The sequence below is a fragment of the Pelophylax lessonae genome (genome assembly GCF_965119305.1).
Source record: "Pelophylax lessonae genome assembly, chromosome: 1".
NCBI lineage: Eukaryota > Metazoa > Chordata > Amphibia > Anura > Ranidae > Pelophylax > Pelophylax lessonae.
In genome coordinates, this window is record NC_138768.1 from 699718095 (window position 1) to 699743673 (window position 25579).

Sequence of the window (25579 nt, forward strand, 5' to 3'; positions counted from 1 at the left end):
TACTATTATCATTGAAAGTGAAAGTAAAAGAAAATTTCCAAATTTTAGGTTGTCCCCAAAAAAGGTAATAGAGGGGAAATCTTCCAAACAGGACACTAGTTCTGGTGATCTGGGAGTCCCCAAGAAATTTGCAGGGATTTCCTTGCACTTCCTGTGTGGCTATAGGACATGAAGTTAGGGGAATGGAACCCAGATGGTGAAAACAAATCTAATAGGGGTTATAACCCTCCCTTGATCTGTCCAAAATGAAAAAAAAGGTTTTGCCTATAGTTCTAATTTAACATAACTCCCTCTTCACAAACAAAATTTCCCTTGAAAGGAACCAAGGGATTACAGCAGTTGATCACTCCCCACTGGAATTATGCCTGATAGATTATAAATAAAGGGACTTTAGAAGGGGAAATTACAAATGCATCAAAATCAGCTATATTAGTAAATTTTATGTAAAAATTATAAAATTACATCATTATTACCCCTCCCTCAAAGAATGCGTCAAACCTGTAGATAATGATGTTGGTACTTTTGTAATTTCCCCTCTTAACCACTTGCCGTCCGCCGCAAGTACATATACTGCGGCGGTCAGCCCCTCACAGGCAGAGTGACGTATCGGTACGTCACTAGCCTGTGAGGCTCTGGGGAGCGCACTCCCGCTCCCGCGCGGTCACGGGCCCCCCCGCGCGTGTGACCAGCGGACCCTATGTCCGCCGGTCACTCAGCGATCGGTGGGGGAGAGGGAGAAAGTCAGGCGGCTAGTGTAAACAAGCCACCTGTCATTCTCCCCTGTGTAGAAACAATGATCATACGGTTCTACTATGTAGGACCATTGATCATTGTTCCTACAGCTAAAGCCACAGCCAATCACAGTTAGAATCACGCCCCTAGGGACACACACAACCCCTCCCTCTCAAATAAAGTTAACCCCTTCACTGCCAGTGTAATTTTACAGTAACAGTGCATATATATAGCACTGATTACTGTAGAAATGTCACTGGTAACCCCAAAAGTGTCAAAAATGTCAGTCAAGGGTCCGATCTGTCCGCCCCAATGTCGCAGTACAGCAAAAAAAATCGCAGATCGCAGCCATTATGCATTAAAAAAAAAACAACAAAAATGACAAAAATCTTTCCCTTTGTTAGTAAACGCGATAACTTTTGCGCATACCAATCAAAATACGCTTTTTGCGATTTTTTTACAAAACATATGTAGCATAAAACAAATTGGCCGAAAATGTAAAAAAATTTTGATTTTTACATTTTTTTGGGGGAATTTCATATAAAAAAAATGTGAAAAATATTGTTATTTTTGCAAAATTCACGCACTTTTTTGTTTATAGCGCATGATCAAAAAATCGCACAGGTGATCAAATACCACCAAAAGAAAGCTCTGTTTGTGGGAAAAAAAGGACATCAAATTTGTTTAGGTTCAGCGTCGCACGAGCGCGCAATTGTCCGTTAAAGTCACGCAGTGCCGAATCGCAAAATACCACCTGGTCTTTCAGCAGCCAAATCCTCCGGGCTTAAGTGGTTAAAGCCCCTTTATTTGTAATCTATCAGGCATAATCCATGTGGGGAGTGATCAACCGCTGTTATTCCTTGATTCCTTTCAGGGGAATTTTTGTTTGTGTTTAGTCTCTTTGGGTTATATCCCCTACACAAAGGAGTGAGAGAGTGGATGATAAAGATTTATTTCCCCCAAAGCAGTTTTTATCTTGTTTTTTAAATTCCCTCTTCACCCCTGGAAAATATCCTCCCTCCTTTCTAAATAAGTATTTTAATCAGCCATTCCATGATAAAATATAGAAAGTATACTGAATTCTTGTAGATATCCAATACCTATAACGGCACCGCTGCTTATGTATGTTGTGGAGCATGAGGATATTATATTTAAAGCGGAGTTCCAGCCATTTACTCACCTGTCCAACGGTCCAGCGATGCGGCCGCCGGAAGCCTCGATCCTCTCCCTCGGCGCCGGCATCACTGCTGTGGGCACCCGGCTGTTACAGTTTGCGGCTTCACAGCCGGGTACCCACTGCGCATGCGCGAGTCGCGCTGCGCGCCGTGATTGGCCGGCAATCTTCTGGGACCTCTGACGTGTCCCAGAAGATTGCAGGGAGGGAGGGGGAGAGGAGAACTTCCGCTCAGGGCGCCGCGGCGCTCCGAGCGGAAGTGGGAGCGGGTACCTGTCATAACTAGGTACCCGCTCCCCCCCCCCCAAAAAATGACATGCCAAATGTGGCATGTCGGGGGGTCAGGACTCCCTAAAGCGGAAGTTCCACTTTTGGGTGGAACTCCGCTTTAAGACTGCATTGCAGATGTACTGTATATTGCTACTTGCTTTGTGGTTTTCACTGAAAACTGTGTATACCAGAATGAAACTTACAGTATGGTCCGTGATATATACAGGTCATGCTTTGACCTGGTGAGATCATAGTTTTTTTACTTGGTTCATTCAGTTTAGTTTTCATAGTTCTGATTTTTAATCACTTAATGTTTGTGGTGAAATAAGACAAAAAAAAATCTAGTGGAATTGTTTATGCAGGACATTTCAATTTTAGTTTTTCTAATATTACTATAAATTGTGGCCTTCAGTGCATTAGGGTTAACACTTTAATAACATTAGAATAGATTTTTTAAGGGGCAATGAATGAGATGGCTATGTCCGCTTGATTTAGATGGTGATAATGATACTGTATTGATGTTACAACCGCAGAACTGATATACTACAAATATGTATAAAATGATCATAAATGATATAGAGGTTGGAAAGAAAAGTTCAGTAACTTTACAACAGGATATAGCAACTTTATAAGAAGGCCTAGTTAAAATAGAGAGGTGAGCAGCTAAATGGCAGGTGAGGTTTAATGTAGAAAAATGTAAAGTATTATACTTAGGAGCTAAAAATATGAATGCAAGCTACTCACTACGGGGAGAGCCTCTGGGGGAATTGAGGATGGAAAAGGATCTGTGGGTCCTTGTAGATCACAGAGTCAGCAATAGCGTCCAATGCCAAGCAGCATCAAGCAGGGCTTGCAGACTATTAGCATGCATTAAAAGGGGTTTTTATTTAAGAGATAAAACTATAATTCTACCACTTTACAAAACTCTGCTTTAGCTGAATCTTGAGTATGCTGACCAGTTTTGATTAACAATGTTCAGTAAGGATGTTCTGGAACTGGAGAAATTTCAGTGAAAAGCAACAAAACTAAGGGGGCTGGAGGACCTTAGTCAGGGGAGGACTGGGTCAGGGGGCAGGAGGGCAATTGCCCCCCGGGTCACTCTGATGCCCCATAAAAAGCTGCACTGCTTCTGCCACAGACATGCCTAAATGATTCCTGGTGAAGAGAAGTAAAAAGCCCCCACCGCTGACCAACTGAGTGTGGGATAAAGACAAGGACAGATCGCAGCCCTCCCCCCCAGCATGGATGGTGTAAGCTGTGTCTAAGCAGAGGCCGGTGTCATGCCCCAATGGAGACTCTCCTCCTCTGGACAGCCTCTACCGAGCTGTCCCAGCTCCCCCCAACCGCCCCTGCTGGCAAGGTCGGGAAACCAGATTCAGCCAGTGAGTAGAGAGTACCTGGAATTGGGGTTAGGAGGAGGCCGGAAAGAGAGAGAGTGGGAGGGGGCCAAGTCGCTGCACCATGGGCCTATGGTTTGTACTTGCCCCCTGGGCTGAAAGTTGCCAGTCAACCCCTGACCTCAGTTATGAGGAACAGCTACAAAAATTAAATATATTCTCTTTGGAAAAGAGATGCTTAAGAGGGGATATGATCACAATATACAAATTGTAGCACTACCCCCATAGGGGCTGCAAGTGACAGGGTTCCCCACTGCTGCACAGCCAGGTACATACCATTTTCAGCTTTCATCCAGACACAGTGCAAAGTCCTTGAGCTTTGTTTTTGGTTTTTTTGTTTTATTAAGGGTATAAGAACTTGGGTGGGGATAGGAATTATAGGATGTCCAACTTGAAAATGACAAAACTAGGGACAACTTCCTCCCTAATTACAGATCCACTTGATCCTCCCGCACAACTCCGCTTGATTCTTTTGTACAGCTTCAATTGATTCCTTTTTTACAGCTCCAATTGTTTCCTTTTGTATAGCTCTAATTGATTCCTTTTAATAGCTCTAGTTGATTACTTTTGTATAGCTCCAATTGTTTCCTTTTGTATAGCTCCAATTGTTTCCTTTTGTATAGCTCCAATTGATTCCTTTTGTATAGCTCCAATTGATTCCTTTTTTATAGCTTCATTTGATTCCTCTATACAAGCTAACAGTCTGTAAGATTTAGCAACAGCCCCTTACAGGCTAGGAACTCTCAGTCCCTGCGGAAAATAGCCCATGTGTTGTGAACTGTATCCTGGAGTACCTCCAACTCCCCTGTAGACACTGGTCCCAGCTCTACTACTGCAAGAAATGCTAGCCCACCTGGCTGCCTTTTCACCAGCCCACCTGGCTGCATCTTCACTAGTCTACCCCATGACAGACGCTCTTCATCAGTCTACTCAACTGATTCACTGGAGATCTCCCAGGGAAGGGTTGATGAAGACTTAAGCACACTGCTTTCTTCAAGAAAGACCTGCTACTTGTGGCAGTCTCTCCCCTTGTAGATCCCTGCACTGTGCTGTAGTACTCACACTGTCCTCCTTGCTCCTGCTGCCTCTCAGGGAAGCTTTCTTCCAACTTCTCCTGTGGTAGGATCCTTCCAGGCCAGCCAGGGTTACCATCAGGGGGTACAACCCATACACGTGTATAGTGCCCTGGCGTCCTGAGAGGCCCATCGCCTGGCTGGGCCCTTTGCTTTTCCGGTGGATGGGCAGGGAGTCGGCCATCACGTGACCGAGTAGAGTACGCTGTTCACTCTGAGGCCAGAAGACAAGGATGAAGATGCAAATGGAGTGAAGCGGTAGTGTGTGCTCAGGGACAGGGCTGGTGGTAGTGAAGATAAAGGGGATCTGGAGGAGCTTTCCCAGACCTTGGCAGCCTGACCATTGAATGTAGGTGCTTGCTGCTGCAGAATTACTATGACACTGAGCTGAGCTAAAGCGAGGCCAGAATACATTGGACCCATAAAAGACGACCAAGGAAATATGGCCACAGAGGACAGAGAAAAGGCGGAAGTGTTAAATAATTTCTTCTCTTCAGTCTTCACAAAAGAATCGGGGGGAAACACTAACCCAGCTTGTAATGATAAATTAAATAATACACCTCAGAAAGTACCCCCATGGCTAACAGAAGATAGACTTAGAACTAAACTAGAGAAACTTAACATAAATAAATCACCAGAACCGGATGGCTTGCACCCGAGGGTTCTTAAAGAGCTCAGCCAGGTGATTGCCAGACCATTATTCTTGATCTTTAAGGATAGTCTACTGACAGGTATGGTGCCAGCTGATTGGAAAAAAGCCAACGCGATACCAATATTTAAAAAAGGGCCGAGATATATCCCGGGTAACTATAGGCCGGTTAGCCTAACATCAGTAGTTGGCAAGATTTTGCAGGGGATGTTAAGGGACCACATACAAGACTTTAGTAATGAAAACGGTATTATTAGTAGTAATCAGCATGGAATCATGAAAAATTGTTCTTGCCAAACCAATCTATTAACTTTCTACGATGAAGTGAGCTGCCACCTAGATAAAGGTAAGCCTGTGGATGTGGTGTATCTGGAATTTGCAAAGGCCTTTGACACCGTTCCCCACAAATGCTTACTGTACAAACTAAGGAAGGTAGGTATGGACCATAGGGTGAGTACCTGGATAGAGAACTGGCTCCAGGGGAGAGTCCAGAGGGTGGTGATTAATGGGGAGTACTCGGATTGGGTGGGTGTCGAAAGTGGGCCCCCCAAGGATCTGTCCTGGGGCCAATCCTGTTTAATTTATTCATAAATGATCTAGAGGAGGTGATATCTAGCACAATCTCAGTATTTGCGGATGATACTAAACTAAGCATGCCAATATCTATGCAGGATGTGGAAACCTTACAAGCTGATCTGAACATAATAATGGTATGGGCAACTACAAGGCAGATGAGGTTTAATGTTGAAAAATGTAAAGTAATACACTTGGGCATCAGAAACATGAAAGCAAGCTACTCACTGGGGGGTGGGGGAACCTCTGGGTGATTCTAGGATGGAAAAGGACCTGGGGGTACTGGTAGACAACAGGCTTGGCAGTGGCATGCAATGCCAAGCCGCTGCAAGCAAAGCCAACAGAATACTAGCATGTATAAAAAAAGGAGATTCACTCCAGAAATAAAGAGATTATTCTCCCACTCTACAAGACTCTGGTCCGGCCACATCTGGAGTATGCTGTCCAGTTCTGGGCACCGGTCCTCAGGAAGGATGTGCTGGAACTGGAGAGAGTCCAGAGAAGGGCAACAAAAATAATTAGGGGAATGGAGAACATCAGCTATGAGGAAAGACTATAAGCACTGAACTTATTCTCTCTGGAGAAGAGACGATTGAGGGGGGATATGATATCAATGTACAAATACTGAACTGGCGACTCTAGCATAAGGAACAAACTTTTCAGAGAAAGGGAATACAATAAGACACGTGGCCACTCACTAAAACTAGAGGAAAAACGGTTTAACCTTAAAATACGTAAGGGGTTCTTCACTGTCAGAGCAGAAAGGATGTGGAATTCTCTTCCACAAGCAGTCGTATCAGCACTAAGGGGGCAAATCCTTCCGGTCCAGAAGTGGTTAAGAAGAGCTTAACTCGGGCAGTCTCTGTAGTAAAACATTGTGTGATTTTACAGTATATGTGATTATTTACAGGACAGACTGATGCTGTATCCTCCTAATGCAGTGCATCAATGGTTAACTGGTAACATCACTGTTGCCTCTAATCATATGATGCAAATAGCAGTTTAGCACCCTTATGTTATATATAGACAGGATATCTGAGGATGTTTTCCCAGCAGGTGATAATTAGCCAAAGATTTCTGTAAGGATTGTAGCTATACATACCGTCTCTTTAGAAGGTGTTGCCATCCTATTGATAAAAGGTATAATAACTCACAAGCTTTGCAGCATACTGTCATAAAAATGAATGCAGAAGATTGCACTAAGATATGTAAAGAGAGTATAAATATGTCCTTAAAAACTTAGGATATTAGAGAGTTATAAATAATTTGGGTCCAAATAGGACTATTGTGGTTCAGATATCTATATCTGGTCTTTAAAGGGTAACTCCACTTTTGTGGGGGAAAAAATAACAAAGAAAAATACAATATAGCGTATACAATTGTGACACAAATCATATTGTAATTGAATGTTATTAAAAATGACCTTTCCTTTTCAATCTGCAGCCATTGTAATTTTCTGAAAATGCAATGCAATATGGCTACCTGGAGCTGTTCTGTACACAGAATGTATACTGACCACACCCCAGAAACATCATTTCCTGCTTGTGTAGTTGGCTTACTGATTTTCCCAGAAGTCTACACTAAGATACAAGTCCGATTTCTGGCATCCCCTGGACCAAAAAATGTCATTTCTTTGTGAGATACTCCCGATAGGAACACATCTAAAGGAATGCAGGCCCAGAAGCTTTTCTAATTAGTGCTCCGCAGCTGCACAGCTGGATGATAATTATGAAACCACTCCCATTAGACCCACTCAGCAAAGAGGCACAGAGGAACAAACAATGATTTCTGCAGAATAACAAAAGGTAGGAATCTGCAACAAAGTTTGTTAAAATCCTTTTATATAAATCACCCAGAGAGGAATGTTTTTTTCTCAACAAAAGTGGAGTTACGCTTTAGGTAAATGATTACCACAACCACTAAGCATAACTATGTATTTATAAGACATGAACTGGAACAGTTACCTGAAATTTGGCTTAGTATGCAACCCACAGCCCATCACATCTAACTGAAGGGAAGTGGAGACCAGTAATTGTACTTGGATTCTAAAACGGTATATAATATAATCACTGACACTCAATATTCATTCATAACATAATATCATCAATGTAAACTAAGCTGTTACATTGTACAGTCACACACAGATTAACCTTTTTAACAAATTCTTTCTAGCCCTTGTATATTGCAGAATCGTAAAAAATGTGTTTTTAGTTTTGAATATATATATATATACACACACTGCTCAAAAGAAATTAAAGGAACAGTTTGAAAACACTTTAGATCTCAGCAGGGAAAAATCTCATGCTGGATATCTATACTGATATGGACTGGGTATTGTGTTAGGAATGAAAGGATGCCACATCGTTTAATGGAAATGAAAATTATCAACCTACAGATGGCTGAACTCAAAGATACTCCAAAAACCAAAATGAAAAAATGGTGCAGCAGGCTAGTCCATTTTGCTGAGATTTCATTGCAGCAATTTAAAATAGTACTCAGTAGTTTATATGGCCCCTACCTGCTTGTATGCATGCCTGACAATGTAGGGGCATGCTCCTAATAAGACGACGGATAGTGCCCTCAGGTATTTCCTCCCAGATCTGGACCAGGGCATCACTGAGCTCCTGAACAGACTGAGGTGCAACCTGGTGGCGTCAGATGGACCGAAACAGAATGTTTGAGAGGTGTTCTATTGGATTCAGGTCAGGCGTGCGTGGCGCCATTCGATGGTATCAGTTACTTCATTCTCCAGGAACTGGCTGCATACTCTTGCCACATGAAGTTGGAAATTGTCATGCACCAGGAGGAACTGAGACCCACTGCACCAGCATAGGATCTGACAATGGGTCCAAGTATTTCATCCGGATCCCTAATAGAAGTCAGGGTGCCATTGTCTAGCCTGTAGAGGTCTGTGCGTCCCTCCATTTTTATGCCTCCCCAGGCCATCACTGACCCACCACCAAATCAGTCATGCTGAACAATGTTACCAGCAGCGTAACATTCTCCACAGCTTCTCCAAACCCTTTCACGTTTGTCACATATGCTTAGGGTGAACCTGCTCTCAGTGAACTGCTCAGGGTGCTAGTAGCTGACCTGCCAATTCTGGTGTTCAATGGCAAATGCTAATCGAGCTCTAAAGTGCTGGGCAATAAGCACAGGGCCCACTAGAAGAGTTCATGAAGCCTGTTTCTGATTGTTTGGTCAGAGACATTTACACCAGTGGCCTGCTGGAGGTCATTTTGTAGGGCATTGGCAGTGCCTATCCTGTTTCTTCATGCACAAAGGAGCAGATACCGGTTCTGCTGATGGGTTAGGGACCTTCTACGGCCCCGTCCAGCTCTCCTAGAGTAACTGCCCATCTCCTGGAATCTCTTCCATGCTTTTTTGACTGTGCTGGGTGACACAGCATATCTTCAGGCAATGGCAAGTATTGATGTGCCATCCTGGAGGAGTTGGGACTGCCTGTGCAACCTCTATAGGGTCCAGCTATCGCCTCATGCTACCAGTAGTGACACTGACCCTAGCCAAATGCAAAACTAGTGAAAAACAGTTAGAAAAGATGAGTAGGGAAAAAAATGGCAGTGACCTTCAGCTGTAAAACCATTTGTTTTGTGGGTTGTCTCATCATTGCCCATCTAGTGCACCTGTTGTTCATTTCATTAACACCAATGCAGCTGAAACTAATTAACAACCCCCTCTGCTACTTAACTGACCAGATAAATATCCCAGGAGTATAATAAGTTGATGCCATACTCTGATTAAAATGTGTTCCTTTAATTTTTTTGAGCAGTGTATATACACACTCTATATTACCAAAAGTATTGGGATCCCTGTCTTTAAAACACACATGAGCTTTATTGACATCCCAGTCTTAGTCCCTAGGGTTCAGTATTGAGTTGGCCCACCTTTTGCAGCTAAAACAGATTTAACTCTTCTGGGAAAGCTGTCCACAAGGTTTAGGAGTGTGTCTATGGGAAAGTTTGACCATTCTTCAAACATTTTTGAGGTTAGGCACTGATGTGGACGGCAAGGCCTGGCTCGCAGTCTCTGCTCTAATTCTTCCCAAAGGTGTTCTATCAGGTTGAGGTCAGGACTCTATGCAGGCCAGTCCAGTTCCTCCACCCCAAACTCATCCATGTTTTTATGGACCTTGCTTTGTGAAATGGTGCACAGTCATGTTGGAACAGGAAGGGGTCATCCACCAAACTGTTTTACAAAGTTGGGAGCATGAAATTCCCCAAAATGTCTTGGTATGCTGGCGTCTTAAGAGTTCCCTTCACTGGAACTAAGGGGCCAAACCCAACCCCTAAAAAACAACCCCACACCAAAATCTCCCCTCCACCAAATGATTTGGACCAGTGAACAAGGGCCATAAAGACATGGATGAGTGAGTTTGGGGTGGAGGAACTTGACTGGCCTGCACAGAGTCCTGACCTCAAGCCAATAGAACACCTTTGGAATGAATTAGAGCGGAGACTGTGAGCCAGGCCTTCTCATCCACAAATGCTCTTCTGGAAGAATGGTCAAGCATTCCTATAGACACACTCACCATTCCCTCGCAGGTGTCTTTTTTTTTTTTTTTTTTTAATAACAGCCGCGGTTTACAACTGATTAATGGGGATTAAGTGGATGCTTGCATATACATTGACCACAGGTGGAAAAGTTTGCTGGACTTTCTCTTGATGCGTCAGAAACTCCTCATTCTAACACATCACAGATGCAAAGGATGAATATTGTAGGTGGCACATGCAGTACACTAGCTGCAAATTCAGCTTTCAATACTTAGGACACTGTGGTGCCTTAGGTCCCTTTCACACGGGCGGTGCGCCTGGTGGACTCCGCTGATCCCCGCTGAGCAGGCAGATGACAGCTCAGTCTCTGCTTACTTTGCAGAGAGAGAGCTGTCAGAGACCCGCTCTCCTCTATGGGAAATCGGATGATAACCGACTGCCTGTCCGTTTTCATCCGATCTTATCTGATCTGATCATTCAGATGGATGGAAAATAGGGTTTCCATCCGTCTGGATTTCATGGACAGGATCGTATTGGATAGCAGCTTGTGTCAGCAGAGATGTCACCGCTGACATCCGCTGCTCCATAGGGCTGCATGGATCATCCGATCAGGTCTGCTTGAAAAACTGACAGGTGGACCAGACGGGAAAGCCCGTGTGCAATAGCATCATCTGTCCCTTGTGCTGCTTTTTGAAACATCCATGCCTCACTTCTCTCTAGAGCTCACTTTTAGAGATTCTATGATCAACAAAATTATATTTTCTAGGTAGATTAGCTCCACTAGCTTGTAGCAGATAGAGACATTGAGTAGCTGCTTGTAACCCCAGAAAATATTGTAGTAGGTCACTTTAGTGGTCTCCAACATCATTCAGTTTGGCTTTGACTTAGGATGGTTTACTTGCCTGATCACTAATCATTATATGAAAATAGAATAGAAATAAAGCTTACATTCCTTGCTGTGTTAGAGTAAAGATTATAAGCAAGCGAGAGTCAACACATTACATGCTCATTAGGTTGCTGATAATAGTAACTGACATTCACTAACTGCATCATGCAAAATACCCCTCTATGTATCTTTATGTAACAATAACGCATTACATAAAGCAATCATCATTAAATTCACTCCCTGGAATAGTAGGTGTATTCTGTGGGAGGCTGCAGAAAGAAAAAATGTATTCTCTTTTATGTGTACATAATGTGCAGGGATCAGGTCAGCTTCTCTTTCTCAGAATAAATATAATGAACACAATAAATAGTACAAAGAACAAAACTGATTGGAGAGCCATCCTCGCAGAATTACATGGGAATTGGTAGGTTCAAGGTTTCAAGTGGGGAAATGTTCCAAATCTGCACATAACTGGGTTCATTTTGAAGATTAGGACATAGGAAAGTGAAGGGGTGCTCATATTGTCCAACTAGATGTCTACTTTATCTAATCTGAATTATAAAGTAACAGCTGGAATCTTCCATGGGCAACATATCTACTTTCTTATGATATGGAATATCCACTTTTTATAAAATGGCATTACAATTTAAAAAAAAATTAATTTAGTACTTGAAGTCTACTATCATGTCAAAATTAATTCAACTTCCAAGGTTACCTTTCTTCCATACTGTAACCGACGTGTTCTAGAACATTTGTAGTCAACCCAAGAGGATGCACATATTATTTATTGTACAGTATATAAAAACTGTGGGCATACTACAGTAGATGGTCAGAGACTAAGGGCATGCTACAAGAGGTTGGAGACAAGGGAACAGTGCTGCATAGGGATGTTACTGCCATTACAATTTCTTAAAAAAAAAAAAAAATAGTGCTTCCCATTCGTGCACCCTTTAGCCTCCTAAAAAACTTTCCCCACTTTTGGCATTCTTCACAGTAACATACATTATAAAAGATCAAGGAAACAAACCTAAAAAAAGAGAGAGAGTGAACACACAAAGTTTGAAAAAAATACACCAAACTACTTAACCAACTAGTTTTAATAATATTTTGCCTTTCACTGGGCTGAACGGGGATCTAGGCAGTAAAAACACTTACAACCTGCTACTTGGGTCCATGGGCCACAGGCTGGGCACCACATTCTTTAATTTTCTATGGACTTTAACATAAACCTTCAGGAAGGCAAATTAATCATCCTAATGGTAATGGTGGTGGCCCTTCAATTTAAAAAGATCTTACATTCTTGTTTGCCAGCTTTCACTATCTACAACACTACATTTTTGTTATCAAATGTTCCAAAAATTGTATTGCATGTGACACAATACCATTTTTTCAGTAGAAGGGTAGGGATGGGATCTGTGTTTGAGTCGAACATCAGCTGTTCGTGTGTTCTAAGGACACACAAACAAATGGGGCCCTCAGCGGCATACGGTGGGTAGCCTCTGAAGAGGCGGAAGCATTTTGAAATTTTTTCTATTTTTTGGGTCCGGCAGGCGTCATGTTTGACGATGGATTTAGATCGAGGGACACTATTTTTTTTTTTTTTTTTTAATAAAGAACTTGTCAAAAACGGTGTTCTGTGGTTTTTACTTTTTTACACTTTTTTGGTGAATGGGTAGGGATACTTTGTACCCGATACCCATTCACATGGGGGGGTGGGATCTGGGGGCCATCTTGTTAAAGGGGGCTTCCAGATTCCGATAAGCCCCCCACCTGCAGACCCCAACAACCACAGCCCAGGGTCGTCGGGAAGAGGCCCTTGTCCCCATCAACATGGGGACAAGGTTCTTTGGGGTGGGGGGCAGAGCCCCCCTGCCCAAAAGCACCCACCCCCTCATGTTGAGGGCATGTGGTCTAGTATGGTTCTGGAGGGGGGGTCCCCTCTCTCGCCCCCTCCTCTTTCCTGACCTTCTAGGCGGTATGGATTTTGGAGGGGACCCCATGCCATTTTTTTATCTGTATTTTTGGGAGCCGACAATACATTACAGCCGCGAGCAAGTTTTACAATTTGTTTCCTTTAGAAATGTCAGTATTGCTCCATAGACTCCATACCTCATACAGATGTGCCACTTTACAGGCACATTAAGGGGACCCCCAGGCATGGTATTTTCATTTTTATTGTTTCACTTCAAGCATCATTAAAATCACTGCTCCTGTAAAACGATTGTTTTAAAAAAACAATTTTGCATTGATACATGTCCCCCAGGGCAGTACCCAGGTCCCCATGCACTTTTTATGGCAATACCTTGCATATAAGCCTTTAAAATTAGGAATTTTGATTTTTGTCCCATAGACTTTATTAGAGTTCGGATGTTCGCTAGAACTTCTTCTCTGTTTGAGATGTTCTGGTGCGAACTGAACAGGGGGGTGTTTGGCACATCACTATAGAAGGGTAATAAACTGTAAAGATGGAGCCAGTTGCTGATCTACAAACTCAGCTAATGTGACCCTAGTGCTTATGGAGTGCTTATGGAGAGGGGCAAACAAAGATGCAGGTGCCTAATGTCCTCTTATCAACCAATTACATCATTGGTTGTTAGGATGCCAGCAGCTGGCCCTCACAGTGCCCAAGGCTGTGATGCTGCACTTAAAAAAAAAACCTTGCTGGCTTTTGCAAAATTTTGGGAAATTTTTAGGCATTTTGCCAAGACACCCCTGAATAACACAGAAGGCACCCTGGTTGAAAAAAAAGCTGATCTAGCCAGTAAGTCTGTAGTTTTTCATCAGAACAAGTTGTCTTGCTGATACACCAGTTAACGGGTTGAGACAAACCATTTACCACTGACAGCGGTGCCTACAATGATCAGCCTTTATTTATATAAATCCTTAATCCCAAAAGGAAAAAAAAACTTTTGTAACTTCTTAAAAAGTGTCAGTGGCAGTTTGTTAGTGCTTCTAAATGTGTTAGTACAGCTAACACTCCCCTCCCTCTAGACTAATAATACTGCTGTCTCTGTTGCTCCTTCACCCAGAGTGGTGGCACTCTAATACAAGAGGTGCGTTACCGGCCGGATCACAAAGTGAAAGCAGAGGGAAAAAATCTTAAAAAGGAAAACTAATGCAGCAACTGGATCCAAAGATTAGTATGCTACAATATATCATATTTTTTTTTTTTATTTGAGGTTAATACCACTATACTACACAACTCTGCAGTAAAAAATGGTGAAGGATCACCAGGCAGAACATCTTCATTTTCTGTGCACTGCAGTTAAGTGCTATTGTATAAGAGCAGAAGGATAGTGCCCAGTTGCAGCTGTAACCACCACTGTTTGTAGTTATAAGGTCATATACTATATGCTGTCATATATCATTAAAGTGTCACTAAACCCACATCATAAAAAAAACTATCAAAAAATGCTGTATTACATGCTGTTCATAGTCACTCAGTCACTATGAGATTCAATATCTGTATTTAGCAAAAAACCTGGTTGATCCTGCTGCTCTCTATCTCCCCCTTCTGTTCATGTCCCCAACTCAGCCAGTTATTTTAAAGCTGTGGTGACAACTCACATGCTCAGTTTTTAGTGAGTTTCTATGCTGAGCATTTCTTCCCTGTCTTATCTGAGCAGCACAGGTGTGGGTGTATACACAGTAGTAAATGACAGCCCACTCCTTCCTCTTCCATGCCCATTAACCAGCTAAACACAATTGGGGGGGGGGGGATATTACATATAGATTGATGGAGGCTTAATCTCCCTCTGATTCTAAGACACAGACTGGAGGGAAGTGGCACAGCATGTGACTGGCAGAAATCCAGCCACACCATGTTATGTCCAAAAAATAATAAACATTTAATTTAAAATATACAGTATATTTGTATGACAATTTAAAATAGTTTATTGATATTATTTATTTATTTTTACTCTGTATTTAAAAGGCTGGGTTTTTTTTTTTTTTTTTTTTTTTAATGTGTGACCAGCAGCAGAGGACTAGAAGGTCCTCCTGCTTATGTTTCCCTGCAGACAGGCTAGGGAAGATCTGAGTCATGTGATAGCTGTATATCGTTTAGACAAAACATATTTATATTATTTTTTTACTTAAAATAATTACAGTGCCAATAACCACATACAGAATTAGAAGGGACAATGTGGAAGTAGTTAGTTACCATGCCCAGTAAAATATATATTTTTAGAGAAAGGATCTACATATTTTATTTATTTTGGATTTATAAGTGATGTGGGACTGGTTTGTGTTTACAAGACTGTCAAAATTGTCTCTCAAAAGACAAAAGCTTCTGCTTGGTGCCTTATCTAGCCCCATTATATTCATTTTAATTAAGTTTATCCTTTGTCTTTGTTTATGACTGTTTATGTCAGGAAATAGGCTAATGAACTTGTAGATCTTGAAAGCCTGCCACAGACATCATGAATTCTTTCTTATTGGTTAAGGATCATAGCAAACTAGACTTGAGTTGAATCCAATCGCTTTCTTTAGAAAGATTTGATTGTGCAGTTTTGACCAATCAGAGATTTTGTTATGAAGAGGGAACTAGTATATAAAAAGTCTGATTGGACATTGAGGAAGGAGAGAGAGACTTGAGGGGAGGCCGGACTGCAGATTTGACTAAGAAGACGTGGCTGGAGTAGTGGACCTGGAGCTTGGACACAAAGAGCTTATACACTTGGATGTTAGGTTCGAGAGACAGGGCCCATGAGAGACTTCAAACTCTGCCTCATCCCCTGGGATCAGTAATATTTTATATACTTTTGACTAGTTACCCAGTATGCTAGGGTTTGAATGAATGAAGCAAAAATAAATGTAGGATAATATCAGCGTTCAAAAAACCTAACGCTAAGCAGCTAAACACTCAGGTTCAAATACAAAACCAGTAAATAAGACATAAAAGATAAAATAGTGTAGCCCTAAAAATTAATAAATACATAAATTCATATGAATCTCAAATAGAAAGTCCATTTGGGAAAAGTTAATGAAAGGAACAGGTGAAGGTCCATGCAAACAGCCCTCAAGTAAGTGATATATAGTGGCAAGAATCCTGATGGGAGACATGAATGAATGGTCTTGGTTTTTTGTAGCAGTGAATATTTGTCTGTGATTTATATGCTATTTAGGATTTGTTCTGTAGTATTGGTGGCATGTTTCCTTGATACTATTGTTATTCTATGCCTACTTAGAAAAAAGTATTGATGTATGTAATATTGTCTTGGCAGAGGCTGAGCTGTTCAGGTTAATTATTGGTACAATATAATCTTTTTCTACCAATGTAAATTAAATAGTGTAGGTTTAGTATCCCTTTAAGTTACTGAGATTTTGCCTGTACTTCTGCTTTAATAACCTCTAAAGGAAACGTGTTTCCATTTAAAAAGAACAATCCCATCCTCCTGCTGTATTAGAGGCACATTTCAATGCCCCTACTCACTGGTAGTATGCTCACTGTTGCAAAGATCGTTATTCTGAATGTACCTGAACAAGGTAAAATACCTTACAGTAAGTAAGTGAGTGTAAGGCTGAAAAATGAGATTTTGCCTGTACTCTTGCTTTAATAACCTCTAAAGAAAACGTATTTCCCTTTAAAAAGAACAATCCCATCCTCCTGCTGGTTGCACGCTCACTATGGCAAAGATCTTTATTCCTAATGCACCTGAGCGAAGTTAAAATACCTTACAGTAAGTCTTAAAGTGAGTGTAAGGCTGAACAATGAGATTTTGCCTGTACTTTTGCTTTAATAACCTCTAAAAGAAACGTATTTCCCTTTAAAAAGAACAATCCCCTCCTCCTTCTGTAAAGACTGAAAATGTGTTTTACCCTTATGCATTCTATGCATGAAGGTAAAAAAAACCTTCAGTGTGCAGCTCTCCCTCAGCCCCTCAATATTTACCTAAGCCCAAACTCGACCCAGCGATACGCACAAGACCCAGGTCTCTCCTTCCTGATTGGCTGAGATGCAGCAGCGGGAGCTATTTGAACTTGGCTGAGCCATGTTCTTTGTGTCTTATTTGAGCAAGCACGCATGTGTACCCCCACAGCAAGTGGCTTGCTTTGGGGCCACTCGGCATGGAGAAGAGGCCCAGAGCACCGGCGAGGGACCCGAAAAGAGGATGTGTGGGGCTGCTGTGTGTAAAACCATTGCACAAAGCAGGTATGACATGTTTGTTTTAAAATGTTTTCCTTTACAATCAATCACTTTAAGATCTCTGCAGTTGACATTAAAGTACCCAAATGAATCCCATCAATGTAAAGGGTTCCCAAAACAGTTGCATTCATGGCATGCCATGAACAATACCGGTCACAGTTGGTTGTGATCTCAACCAAACTGTCAAGCCATCAAATAGCTGGTATCATAACTGATCACATGTGCAGCACAATGGCAACTGCAGGTCAAACAACAAAAGCTAAGATTGCAGCTTCCTTGGATGGGGATGGGGTAAGTTCCACTTTAAGTTCAGTTAACAGTTGGATTCTGGTGCTGGCTATGAGTTTATACAGCTAGGTTATGTAGAATGAAATGCATTTTTCTTTTTTGCAAACTAGCAGCTATTCTAACATAAGATTATGGATAATAAAATACCTAGTCAGAACATGTTAACATAGTGACAAAGACATAAAATAAATGTCAGAAAACACATGAGAAATACAGTTACTTCAAAACTGCAATGATGACTGGAATCACAAATATGCTATCTATCTTCAAATTACAAAAACAGAATGTTATGCATTTTAACTGCTGCATAATCATATCCAATTACTTGGGAAGTATTTACATCGTTATTACAAGGACACGTTATTATAGCCAAGTTATATGGCACGCACATTAGCAGTCCACATTAAACTGTTTACGATCATTTCAAGTCTTCCAAGCGGCAATTCCTGAGATGCGATGAGGCAGCAGATTATAGTAACACAATCTGGAGTGACCTGTTGGCCAAATCAATAATCTGCATAGTAAAAGCACTGTGAAAAGAAATGTTATGGATTTGCATGTAATGCCATTTCTAATGGAAAATCTTAGAGTAATGTCACTTTTTAAAACTGCAAAATGTATGTTTTTATGTGCTTTCTTTATTGATGAATGAAAAATAAAAAGATTAACCAATATAAGTGTGACAGACCAACCTGGGGACAGAGGCTCTTGGAGGTGACTAAGGGCAAGCCTCCTACCCCCTGACTATGGGCCCTGGATTTTAAAGAGGAAGTAAACCCTCCTCTGCAACCTTTACCTATAGGTAAGCCTATGACAAGCCTTACCTATAGGTACTGTAAATATCTCCTAAACATGTACCGTTTAGGAGATATTTACCTTACATGCAGCCAGTGACATCACTGGTGCATGCGCTCTGAAGGAACTGCCGCTGCCGTGACTGTCGGCTCCCGCGTGCGTGCGCGGGAATGACGTCACCGCGGCTCCAGCCAATCAGATGGCCGGATGCCGCGATCCCGGAAGATGGGCGACTGAACATGTTGCCCGTCATACAGGTAAGCGGGCGGCACAGCGGGGGCTCGTTCTAAGGTAAGTATTTCATAATGAGCTAGTATGCGATGCATACTAGCTCATTATGTGTTTCTCTTTCAGGTTGAAAAAAAAAAAAAAAAACGTTAATGGGTTTACAACCTCTTTAAGGGAACACTACTCTTTGGGAGGTGGGTGCCTGAGGGACCCCTGAAGTGGTCTTGCTTCATATTCAAATCCATATATCCCCCGAAACGCACAGACTCTGAGAACTGAATGACCCATATACATTTTTGGGGTTTCTAGGCCCAAATCAGCAATGACTACTTCAGACTGTGAGACTCAGAGCAGGTGTTAATATAATAAGCTCAAACAATCTGGTGCTGGGGGTCTCCTGCTATAGTCTGTTTATTAACCACTTGCCGACCGCCGCACGACTATCTACGTCGGCGGTCAGCCCCTCACAGGCAAAGTGACGTAGGGCTACGTCACTAGCTTGTGAGGGTCTAGGGAGCGAGCGCGCGCCCCCGGAGGCGCGCTCCCGCTCCCGAGTGGTCACGGACCCCCCCGCGCGTGTGACCGGCGGACCCGATGTCCGCCGGCCACTCTGCGATCGGCGGGGGAGAGGGAGAAAGTCAGGCAGCTTGTGTAAACAAGCTGCCTGTCATTCTCCTCGCTGTATGAGAGCTGATCACATGGATCTACTGTGTAGATCCGTTGATCACTCTGCATACAGCTGAAGCCCCAGCCAATCACAGTTAGAATCACGCCCCTAGGGACACACACAGCCCCTCCCTCTCAAATAAAGTTAACCCCTTCACTACCAGTGTATTTTTACAGTAACAGTGCATATGTATAGCACTGATTACTGTAGAAATGTCACTGGTAACCCCAAAAGTGTCAAAAATGTCAGTCAAGGGTCCGATCTGTCCGCCGCAATGTCGCAGTACCGCAAAAAAAATCGCAGATCTCCGCCATTACGCGTTAAAAAAAAAACAACAAAAATGACAAAAATCTTTCCCTTAGTTAGTAAACACAATAACTTTTGCGCAAACCAATCAAAATACGCTTTTTGCGATTTTTTTTACCAAACATAGGTAGCATAAAACAAATTGGCCGAAAATTTTAAAAAATTTTGATTTTTACATTTTTTTTGGGGGGAATTTCATATAAAAAAAAGGGAAAAATATTGCTATTTTTGCAAAATGGACGCTCTTTTTTTGTTTATAGCGCGTGATCAAAAAATCGCACAGGTGATCAAATACCGCCAAAAGAAAGCTCTGTTTGTGGGAAAAAAAGGACGCCAAATTCGTTTAGGTACAGCGTCGCACGACCGCGCAATTCTCCGTTAAAGTCACGCAGTGCCGAATCGCAAAATACCCCCTGGTCGGAATGGGGGTAAAATCTTCCGGGGCTTAAGTGGTTAAGGTGTTATGTGTTTATTAAGAGTGCCTCTCCCATTGTTTGCCTCCTAGGTGTGCAGTTAATTGAGACACCTATCGTTTCTGTCTGTTTGCTAGTATTGTGTCCACTTCACCTTGTAACCAAATTATTGTGGGACGTTCTAGGTTTGTTGATTAACTTACTGTTTAATTAGATTACTGGTTAATTAAGATCACTGTTAGTTGTTAGCTGTTAATTGGATTGGTGTTTGAAGTTTTTATTGCCATGCTAATATCTTCAAGAGAGGAATGTCCTCTTGTAGGGTATTAAGTATGTGTCTGGTTTTCAAAAAAGAGTCATTCCTTTGGTTCTATCCCAACATCTTGAAGTTGTCAGTGTACGATGCTTGGGGTGAAAGGGCTGGTGTAAGCTCTCGAGGGCAGGAGGCACTGTTTGGCGAAACCAAGCACCCAAGCGAGGTGCCAAAGCAGTTCTCTCACAATAGGTGTTTGTATTAATGTATTGATCATTCTCAACCTGACTTTCTTTGTATATATGGACACCTTAGTAAGCAGACATATATTTAAAATCATGCAGGAGATACTGGCAATTGTACTTGTAGCTCAGTAGAGAGAGACTACTTGAAAAGCAGCAAGTCAATAACAGAAGCAGGAAAGTATATTTCATACTGTATATAGTTTACAGAAAGCCTTCAGGTTTCCATAATGCAAGGAAGCAACATTAAACTTATTTGACAATTTTAGAAAATCACAGAAGCTACACATTGAAGTAGAACAGTCTTTTTTTTTAATATTGACTTGCGCAATAAGTATATACTGTATATACAACATACTGTATCTATGTTACCGAAACAGGAGTTCCCCTTTAAGTTCCTCACAGTTGTGTGATGCCCAGATTACTTGTAAAAGCTGAACTCCAGAAAACAGCTAAATACACAGAAATACATATGAGGGAACTATATTACCCACCAAATTATTTATATTTCTTCCCATCCAGCCCTGAAATGTACATAGCTCCACAACACAGCAAAGCCCAGTCTAGCAGGAGAGGAGACCTGATATTTCTATGCTGTTGCTATTTAACACTTATAGGTCTTGTGCCCATACCCCCCCCCCCCCCCAGCTTGTGACTGGGCAGGAAAAGAAGAAGCAGCAGACTGATGAGTCCATCAATCTAGCAATTTGTCACTCAGCTCTCTCCTCCTATTAGCATGCTCCTGATTGGCACTTTGTGCTGCTTCTGCTTCTTCCATTTTAAGCTGTGCTGTACAGGGGCTGAAAGAGACTGAAACCAGTTCATACTTAGAATACTTGCCTTTAAAGTGGTATTAAATTCAAATCTCGAAAGACCACTGACAGGCAGGGTTTTTATAATGGAAGATACCCTAGTCGTCTCTTCCCTAGTCGTCTCTTCTGTCATAGATGCCTCCCCCTGCTTGTCAGTGGTAATATGATCGGATAATCAAAAAAATAAAAGAATTTGGAACACACAAAGAGGGGAGATCATAAACTCCCTTAATCATACAATCAAGGATCCACCAACTCACTGCTATTTGGTGCGGTCCCCGTAACCCACATAACCACACACAAAATAATCAAGACTAAGTCCATAAAAGAGGTTACCACACCGGATCAGAAAATATTTTATTGAAAGAAGTACAAAAGGACAATATTGATTAGTATCAAAGCTGAAAAACGCCTCCACCATACACCAAATAAAATATTACAAAGTTGTCATAAAACAAGTCCGGACAACACCTAACAAAGCACACCTAATCAATCCTAAAGGAATCAAATATCACAAATGATATACAAGTAATCAGAGTGAGGCCATTGACCTAATCCGTCCAAAACATTTCTGCAATGAACGAGGTAGCGAGCAAGTGACCCGCTATGATCAGGGTACACCAACCTACAGATGTTTGGCTCTTACTATACTGTAAAGGGTGAATGAAAGTAAAAGTTTTACAGAATGCCTAACCCTAGGCTTGGTGGTACACTGGCATAGTACCACTGGACTGGCGTGAGGACAATATGGTGCCTATACTTAAAAAGGGGTCAAAGTCTTTATGAAGTAACTACAGACCTGTTAGTTTAACTTCTATAGTTGGGAAATTAAAAGACCATATAGATGAGTTTTTACTAGAAAAATAAATAAAATAAGCAATAGCCAGCATAGATTCATGAAAGACAGAAGTTGTCAAACAAATTGGATTCCTTTTTATGAGAAGGTAAGAAAAGTCTAAGACAAAGGGGTGGCTGTGGATGTTGTATACTTAGATTTTGCAAAAGCGTTTGGCGCAATTCCCCACATATTGCTAATGTGTAATTTAAAGTTTACAGGCTTGGAAAAATCAGTTTGTAAATGAGTAGAAAACTGCCTAAAAGACTGTAGTCAGGGAGTAGTGGTTAATGATTCATAATCTAAGGTTATTAGGGGTGTACCACAATGTTCAACGTTAGGGCCCTTACTTTTTAATATATGTATAAATGATATAGGGTCTAGGATTAAAATTACCATTTCAGTCTTTGCAGGTGCCACCAAGCTATTCAGTGGAATTACATCTTTTCAGGATGTCTCCAACTTACAAGCCAACCTCAATGCACTGTTTAGTTGGGCAGCTGTGTGGCAAATGAGGTTTATTGTTGATAAATCTAAAGTTATGCACTTGGGGGGTAAAAATATGCATGCATCATACATACTAGGAGAAGAATGGGAAAGGAGGCAATGATGGGGAAGGATCTGAGAGTTCTGGTAGATCATAAGCTTAATAATAGCATGCAATGCCAAGCTGCAGTTTCCAAAGTGAGCAAAATCCTTTCTTGTATTAGGGGCAGTATAGACTGCAAAGAGGGAAACATTATTGTGCCCCTGTACAACTTATAAGTAAAAACTCATCTGGGATATGCATCTCAGTTTCGGGCATCAATTCACAAAAAGGATATTCGGGAACTAGAGAAAGTGCAGAGAAGGGCCACCAAACTGATAGGAGACATAGAGGAGCTTAGCTATGAGGAAAGATTCACTGAATTGAATTTATTCTCTCTTGAGTAGAGAAGAATAAAGGGGGATATAATCAACATGTAAATACATAAGTGGTCCATAACGTGAACTTGTTGTAGAGTTATTTGCTTTAATGTCATCACAGAGGACAAGGGGGCACTCTTTACGTCTGGAGGAAAAGAGATTTAGAATCCAAATACAGAAAGGCAGCTTCTTCACAGTAAGAGCAGTGAAAATGTGGAATAGACTCCCTCAAGAGCTGATTCTGGGCAGCTTAGGAGATTGTTTTAAGAAAGACCTGGATTCTTTCCTAAATGCACATAATATAACTGGATGAATACTAATATTTACCGGTAAAGTTGGTCCAGGGAATATCCAAATGTTTTTTTGTTTTTGCCTTACTCTGGATCAACTGTGGGACTTGGATAGTGTATATGGACTATTTTGGCACGTTTCCACTGAGCTTTCTGGTACGGTTCGGTTTGGTACGGTACGCTTTTTATGCCGTTTCCATTATGAATGGTACCCTAATTCCGAACCGTACCGTACCACTTTTTGGTACCCTTTCATTGGGGTACCAAGCACATTAGACCCGTACCAACTGGGTGGAGCTACACTCTGCAGAACTTTGATTGGTTGACAGAGAATTGTCTATCACAGCTTTCCTGCTGTGACCAGCTACACCACGCCTATCATGAAAAGGGTACTATTGGCAGTGGAAACGCAATGTGTACCGTACCGAACCGTACCGTACTGAACCGAACCGCACCGTACCACTCAGTGGAAACGAGGCATTAGAGTGTGTCCCTTATCTTTTTCTTTTTCCTCGATAGACTGGACTTGTGTCTTTTTTCAACCAGATTAACTATGTAATTACAGTATGTAACCCATTGCCACTGATGGCCTTGGCCAAGGCTTATGTTGTCCAGTGGCAAATGTGGCCCTAGACAATGTTGTTTTTTAGTCTTAGTCCAACATTGTCCATAATAGCAACAGTTCACATTAAGCACATAATGTGAGAGTAGATATGTGATGACATGACCTATTTTATTTTCTTTGTTTTTTTACATCTTGCTGCTAATTGACTATGCATAGTCAGGGAGCATACACGTTTACTTCATTTTGTAAAACCATGTTTCATATTCTCCTCGTAACAGTTTTCTTTTAATCATTTCAAATCCCCTGATTAGATCTATGGCAGATTCCTTTTAAGCAACATTTCTAGAACCAAATTACAAAGGCTATTTATACGGTGCCCTACTGCCTCTTTAATAGTTCAAAGATAAGAGTTTCTTAACTACAGCATGAAATGTAATGTTCTATTTTTCTTGACAAACAAAACATCTAAACTAGATTTTTTCCTCCCTCAGGACAAGACTTTGTTTCATCCCGTTAGCAACAGTTGTGTCGACTGCAACCCAGCCGAAAAAAAACTCTTCATGAACAGATGTGACCCGCTGTCGGAAACGCAGCAGTGGATTTTCGAACACATTAATATGACAATTTTACAGAAATTTAACATCTACAACAATTCATAGAGATCAACGAAATCATCTCTCCAACAGCAGAGCAGGGCTGCGGGAGTCAGTGGTTTTTGATATCGGAGATCCCTCTTCCTCTTGTGAGGATATTATCAAAATATGCCACACACAAGCTAGAGCTATGAGATGTCATCGTATCCAAAGACCTTGGATGGGAATGAGAGATGATGCCGCTGCGGAGAACTTCAAAAAGAATTTCCTTGCTGGTTCAAGGGCAGATAACCTTTGGAATAATATTCTATGCTACCACGGTGAAATGCATTTTTAATCTTACTCAGGACACTTCCTGCTGTAGTGTGTAGCTGTGAATGGCAAGTAGTGGAAATGTTCTTCCTTTTTTTTTTTCTTGGTGGGGGGGAAGTCGGGAATGGACTGCATGAGTACCAAGAGACTTTTAAAGCACCAATCTTGAACTGCAGACTGACACGAGCAGGATCATCGGTTGACAAGCTGATTAAGATGTTCCTTTTCATACAAAAAGGAGGTTAACCGGTTTAATCTCTAATTACTGCGAACACTTTCAGAAAGCACCCAGTACCTCTCCACTCTGGTCATAGTATCAGAGTCTTGGATAACATGGAAAAAGGACACTTTGGTGTAGCATGAAGTAGACTGTAACCTGACGAATAATATTCTTCTTTCATTATTTTTTTCTTTTTTATTGACAAAAAAAACACAAATAGAATAAAATAATATTGTACAATAAACTGGCTGATACAGTGGTCAATGTTACCAGCAGGTGAAAATGTTGTCAAGTTACTTTGTAACGGGGTTGCAAACAGTCTTTTTTCTTTACCAGTTTAAGAAGTCAAATGGAAAGGGCCCCCAGTTATTCTACATGTTATTAATGGATGCTTTACAGTCGCAGCTGATTCGTTGAGGAATTTTATTTTTTTGGCAGCAC

The 25579-nt window shown here is 41.5% G+C and overlaps 1 protein-coding gene across 1 annotated transcript in view; it reads left to right on the forward strand.

The window, feature by feature from the left end:
• The window catches only part of GALNTL6 (polypeptide N-acetylgalactosaminyltransferase like 6), a 1801337-nt gene extending 1775987 nt beyond the window's left edge, over positions 1–25350 (forward strand). The window contains exon 12 of the mRNA XM_082264335.1: positions 24505–25350. Coding sequence (XP_082120461.1) covers positions 24505–24672 — 168 coding nt within the window. The 3' untranslated portion in view covers positions 24673–25350. The remainder of the gene's footprint in view (positions 1–24504) is intronic.
• The last annotated feature ends 229 nt before the right edge of the window (positions 25351–25579 follow it).